General features: G+C 51.5%; 3 protein-coding genes across 3 annotated transcripts; 2 read left to right on the top strand and 1 right to left on the bottom strand.

Moving 5' to 3' along the window:
* Positions 1-459: 459 nt before the first annotated feature.
* On the top strand, positions 460-2,407 carry LAESUDRAFT_755282 (uncharacterized protein; the record flags this gene model as incomplete). Its single annotated transcript, XM_040912009.1, has 3 exons — positions 460-705; positions 764-964; positions 1,025-2,407. The coding sequence occupies 3 exons, from the start codon at positions 460-462 to the stop codon at positions 2,405-2,407; spliced, it is 1,830 nt and encodes a 609-aa protein (XP_040769389.1).
* Positions 2,408-2,592: 185 nt separating this feature from the next.
* LAESUDRAFT_720906 (uncharacterized protein) lies at positions 2,593-4,881 on the bottom strand. Its single transcript, XM_040907916.1, has 7 exons — positions 4,293-4,881; positions 3,974-4,035; positions 3,815-3,921; positions 3,694-3,758; positions 3,304-3,642; positions 3,147-3,248; positions 2,593-3,088 (listed from the first exon to the last, which is right to left on the bottom strand). Exons 1-7 carry the CDS (start codon positions 4,392-4,394, stop codon positions 3,071-3,073), a joined length of 795 nt encoding a protein of 264 aa, XP_040769388.1. The 5' UTR covers positions 4,395-4,881; the 3' UTR covers positions 2,593-3,070.
* Positions 4,882-5,045: 164 nt separating this feature from the next.
* Positions 5,046-5,965, top strand: LAESUDRAFT_747291 (RF-1-domain-containing protein; the record flags this gene model as incomplete). Its single annotated transcript, XM_040911464.1, has 5 exons — positions 5,046-5,148; positions 5,206-5,379; positions 5,441-5,537; positions 5,611-5,738; positions 5,796-5,965. The coding sequence occupies 5 exons, from the start codon at positions 5,046-5,048 to the stop codon at positions 5,963-5,965; spliced, it is 672 nt and encodes a 223-aa protein (XP_040769387.1).
* Between the last annotated feature and the right edge of the window lie 74 nt (positions 5,966-6,039).

The following is a 6,039-nucleotide window of genomic DNA, read 5'->3' as shown; positions in this document are numbered from 1 at the left end:
ACAAACATGGTACAATAAATTCGCATCCAAAAGTCTGAACAAAATCCCGATTCATTATTTATCCGCGGTTTCATCTATTCTTCCACGGTTTCAACTAATTACCCAAAGATTTTTTACAGACTTTCGCGTGCGATTTTATTGTATCATGTTTGTAGTGTATGGGCATACGCTACCCAAATATGAAGCGATTTACATAATAGTTTTTAACATTTTTCCAAAGCAGGGTTTTATATTCTTTTACTATATTTTCACCATTTCTTCAGTGGAAAGATATTGGTATGCATGCTGTGATTGTGGAGCCGCGATTGTCACAGACAGCGTCTTTGTGACAGGTCGCGTTTGACAGAGCATGTCACGGTCGCTCACCATTGTCGTCTTACTCCTTCTCCACCTGCAACTGCAGCGGCACAAGACAGTGTGCTCACTCTCCACCTCTCGCTGTATATGTAACATACCTTGATGAGCGGGCGGTGTGCAGAATGCGGGGAAGCGACTGTCTGGGACCAGGAATTAGGCTCTGCGATATGCACACATTGTGGGACGCTTGCAGATCCTACGCAGAGCGTTCTTAATTCTCATCTTGAATTCTATGATGGCTTTTTGCGTGAAACACCGTGGACTGACATTTCGAAGAGCACGCTGAAGGGCAGGAATGGTTGGGCACTGCCAGGGCAAGGCAAGGAGGCTCGGGACAGACAGAATACGGTACGTATGTCCCGTCCGATTGGATATGTGCGAGGTACCCATGCTCTACTGTGTACAGATAGCGATGCATGAGTACATCAAATCTGTTGCTGGGAGGCTTGTAAGTCCCGGGTCGGCCCCGCGAGCACAAGGCATTTTCGATCAAGCCATGAGACGAGGTCATTACCGATGGGGTCGTAAGGCTAGGCTGGTGGCAGGGGCATCCGTCGCCATCGCTCTTCGCGAAGCTCACAAGAGCGAGTCTTGCAGCGACATAGCGGTGAGTTTCGAACATTCGTTATTCTTTCCCAAAATAATACTAAGCGATGGTGATTAACAGTACTTCCTGGAAGAAACTACATCATCAGTGTCTCGGACCTTCACCTCCGTGGTCTCTCTTCTGCAACTCAGTCTCACCTCTGCGGACCCCACAATTCACCTTACAGCCCTGCAAACTCATCTGCTTTCACTGCTACGGGATACGCCATCCGCCCTGTCAGCTAAGTTGATTAGCACTTTAACTCCTTTAATACCGGCTCTATCAACTGTGCTACGAACAGCATCTTCCCTCTCTGCGCTCCTTGCACGTCAAAATGTCTTGTCGCACTTGCCTACACCACCTACCGCATGTGCACTGTTTATTCTTGCCCTCGAGGCTGAAAGCGGGTCGTCACTTCCGCAGACGGGCTCTCTTGCTCAAGTCCTAGGTGCGCGCTTTGGCGTCGGCAAGGGCGTCATCATGCAGCGGTACAAAATTATCTACGATCTCGTAGAGAAATGGATTAGAGACATCCCTTGGCTGGAAGGACACGAACGGAAGAAAGGCGGTGCCGGGCGGTCAAAGGTTGCCAAGCGCGTCGTTGTGGCTAGAGGTCTTAAAGATGTCGTGCAATTCCAGGAAGAAATCTGGCGGGAAAAGATGGAAAAGGAAGCCAGACCTCATGTTCATCTAGAAGAGGAGGAAGAGGATACTGACGGCGAGCCTGATCATGACTACTTCCTGAACGGAAGAGAGATTGTTCCTGGTACGTCGAATGTGTCCCTCTGTGCACAAAAAGAAGACGTCATTTCTGGTCGTCCTCGTAAGAAGCGGAAGACGGCCCACGAACGGTCCGTAACCGAGGTCTCGCGATTTTTGCTAAATCCTGCATCCTCCATGGTTTCTTCTTCTTCTCGCTCAATGCATGGTAGCGGCGACGATACGGGCCTCTTGACGCATATACTCACCGCGGACACTTCGGACCTCTCACGTGCGTTCGCCTACGCCCCGACACGTCTGCAGCTGCTAGCGGCGTGTCGCGGTGGTGCGGAGGAGAAAGATATTGCCGATGAGGAGCTGTTCATCGAGGGAGAGTTGGAGGCAATGCTACGCAGTCCAGAAGAGGTGGACATTGTTCGCACAGCAATGGATTGGGATACCGGTCTGGCGGCCCAAGCTGAATCGCCAGGAGCCGATCGAATCAAAGGGAAGCGGCCAAGGGAGATGGAAGGAGATGCGTCCGCGATGAAGGGCAAGAGTACGACAGGAGGAAGCAAGAGGATTGACACGAATGCACTCGCAAGACTGCTCGACCCGTCTACATTCATTGACGAGTCAGGAGATATCATCAGCGAACCAATTGACCGCAGCGCCTTGTCTGTTGATGATGAGGAGATTGTTGAGGAATGGAGGCCCGCGTCTCCGGGAGGAGATGGGTTTGATGAAGACCGTTATGAATTATGACATGGACAATAGCGTACTCAATCTCAATCTGTCGGCCTTGTACCGGTGAGTCTACCTACCAGCAGCCCGACTGATCCAGCTGGTAACATAGAGTCTAGCAGCATAGTTCTAAACCAATCTACATACAATACTTGAACCTGTAATCCCTTACGAATACGACATCAAGGGCTTGCGTGGAGGAAGGCTATATTGTGCTGTCGTGCGTTCATCGGTGTTCTTATGCATGACAGCACCGACCAATGCACGACGCGATGGTCTCATTACGCACCTTCATACCCCCGAAACATCCGTCTCATGCACAGCAGACAGTGTCTGTATGTACAAAGAATTCTTGCCGGTTCCTGTTCCTAGTTTACAACAAGAATATATACGTCGCTAAGATGGACACTAGTCAGATTCAAATCGAGCGCTCTCAACCTGGGCCGCCGCCATACCACCCGCCCGGCTAATGAATAGACAAGCGTGCAGCATGCGCGTCGTGCACATCATCATACACACGTTGCAAGACGATACGAGACTAGGAAGACACAGTCGAGACGATCGGGCAGAGTAAGATAAGAGGAGCCACACACGGCGAGACAAAAAAAGATGGAGGCACAGTTAGAAGATGTGAATGGTTACAAAGAGATAATCGTCATGACCAGAGTCGTGTGTGCATGGAGTTTAAGCCCTCTTGGCAGCCTAGGGTTAGCAAGTGGTGAGTGTGATGAAGGAGGAACCGACATGTCTAGTCACGTACACGGGCGCTTCGCGAGCTGGGAGCAGCTTTAGCCGGGGACGCCTTGGTGGACCTCGCAGTGGCAGGCTTAGCCTTGGACGCAGCAGCCTTCCCCGTAACAGCCTACACAGCATCAATTAAAACCTTTGTCATCTCAATCACTTGATACGTTACAGACCTTCTTCACGCTGTCACGCCTGCTCGTTGAAGTCGTCTTCTTCGCAGGAGCTGCTTTCTTGGCTGGAGCCTTCTTGACTTCAGACTTCTTCGCAGCGGTGGCCTTTGCCTTGGTCGTAGCAGACGACCTCGCTGTAGTGGACGACCTTGCGGCAGCGGACGACTTGGCAGCCGCAGACTTGGATGCTGGTGCAGCCTTCTTGGCGGCAGGGGCCTTTGCCGCTACCGGCGATTTCTTAACGGCCATAGGCTTCTTCGCTGTAGCTTTCGCGGTCTTCGCGAGAACCGCTGCCTTGGCTTTAGTAGCGGGTGCCTTAGCTGGCTTAATAGCAGGCTTGTTCTAATATTCCTATTAATTGATGAGTTATAATAATTTCTCATGTCAACTCACCTCCTTAGCAACAGACGTGTCCGTAGATTTGTTCTTAGGAGGCAGTTTCACGCGTCCAGAAGGTCCTAAAGGGATGAAAGACCTATGGTTGTCATTCGAATGCACATGCAGTTGGTCTTACCCTTGGGAAGGACGAAAAACCCCTTGTCGGCACCAGTAGTAATGGCTTTGCTGAGCTGAGTGATCTGGGCATTGCCGATCTCAATGTGGTACTTCTCCTCAACGTATCTGAGCTAATGTAAGGTACTGTGTCGTAGCGACGCGTTTCAAGGACGCTCACTTCTTGATCTGAGGACGAGAAACACCGTGGCGGGCATCCTCCTTGCTATCGATGATACATTCCTTAGAACGACCGTAGTTAGCACTGTTTACGAGCGAATGAGAGCCGAGCGTGATGTGCAAAGCAGCTTCGCAACACGAGGGACCTATGGCAGGAGGACAGAGGAGGACGACGAGCAACAGTGGCGCGCGGCGTCGGCCGCGCCCTTCGCCCTACCCCTTTTGGTCGAAAGTACGAACGACGCGACAACGAAGAGCAAGACAGGATTATTCACGTATGCCTTGCTGAAAGTGGCTTGAGCAAGTCAGCAGCAATTCACCTTGATCATATCGACCCAAGGAGGGTGCGCAGGGGCTGCACGAGCCGCAGCCTTCTTGCTAGCAGCCGATTTGGCAGTGGAGGACTTCTTAGGTGTAGACATCGTCGCAGACGGTTACGCAGTAGCGCGCTGTGGATGTTAACTTGACGGGCAGCAGCAGGTTTCTCTGCCGGATGAGGGAATAGGCAAGAACGGGAAGGGGGGCAGGGGATGGTGGTGGTGCAGGTTGAAGAGAGGATGTTCAGACTCCGAGGCGCGTCCGTGCATTCAACAAACTGTAATCCCACGTCACGTGAGGCGTAAATTCAGGGACTTGCCTTGAAGACGTCTTTAGAACATATGTGACCGAATGAGCTATGCGAAAGTGACGATGGATGAGTGAGGGAGCGTTTAAAGCAATTTCTGAGACGAAACAACGAGAGCGTGTCGCAGAATGTGCCCTCCACGCATACCCGCCCTTTTAGCAGCAGTTTAGAGTAGGTAGAACGCGTTTTGGAACAGGAAGCTCGGTTAATTGCTGGTTTATGGTGTATTCATGCGAGCCCCAATTTTTTCGAGGCATTTGCACGGATGACAGTCGAAAGACAAGGCGGCAAAGGGAGCGAGTCTGCAGAGCTCCGTACGACAGCAATGTCCAAATATGGTATCGCGGCTCGCGCTCAATCTCGCGTAGATCTCGCGAAGCGAGGCACGTGAACGTGACGTTGATGTGACCCCCGCTTTGGCTGCACGCGGAGAACGCGACTTTGCAGCATGGCAATACCGCCCTCGCTATTGGCCTCGGCCCGCTCAGCCTACCGCTCGTTCTTGAGAGCATCGCGAACGACATTCGTGGGCGATGCAGTCGTCAAAGATGGTGAGGACTAATTCTGTGCTAGAAATCGTGGCTCGAGCTGACTGGTACGCGGTTCAGCCTTCCGTGCAAAGATACGGAACGAAATATTAACATGTCCACCCCATTCTGACGAGAATGCCTTCCAAGAGAAGATCAACCTTACAAGGGAGATTGCGGACGTTCTACGGACAAATATTGCACAGGCTGTGAAGGTGGAAGACGCCACTGATCCTGCGTCGGGTGACCGATTCAGTACGCACTCGGCGCTTGACGCTGTGTTTATGAGATGGTATATTTATAAGACTGTTTATAGAGCTCCGAATAACAGAGCACACCGAGCTTGGATCAAACGACACCGTGAAAGACCCGGAACCCATCGAGTCTAGTCGAAGCGCCAGGAAACGCACAAGGTGAGAATTGTACTTTCCCGCTGCCTCATCCCTTGGTCCAAGGAGTTCTATCATGTCATCTCATTCTCACCAGCTCCGCAGATGCTGCTCAGAATGACACGCCCCAGATACCGCGCTTCTACTCTCAACTCAAGAAAGCACATAAGCAACGGGTGGTCCCGGAGTTGAAGGAGGAGGATCTCGAGGAGTCGTTCGTCCGAGGTATGACCTATCCGGATGATCTGATTAATAGATGTCGTCGACAGTCATTGTGTGTAGGCAGCGGCCCTGGTGGGCAATCCATCAATAAAACTGAGAACAACGTGCAGTTGTTGCACAAGCCTACGGGCATACGTGTAGCGTGTCAGGAGACCCGTTCTCTCAATCAGAACCGAGCGTTAGCTAGAAAATGGCTGCTTGACAAGGCACGTTTGTTTTTGGCCCCGTAATGATGCGTTTGTGACACCGGCCTACTTCAGTTGGATGCGCTGTACAATCCTGGGCTTTCTCGACAAGAAATGAG

The sequence above is a fragment of the Laetiporus sulphureus genome (assembly GCF_001632365.1).
Source record: "Laetiporus sulphureus 93-53 unplaced genomic scaffold LAESUscaffold_3, whole genome shotgun sequence".
Taxonomy (NCBI): Eukaryota; Fungi; Basidiomycota; class Agaricomycetes; order Polyporales; family Laetiporaceae; genus Laetiporus; species Laetiporus sulphureus.
This window is presented reverse-complemented; position numbering and strand designations above follow the sequence as displayed.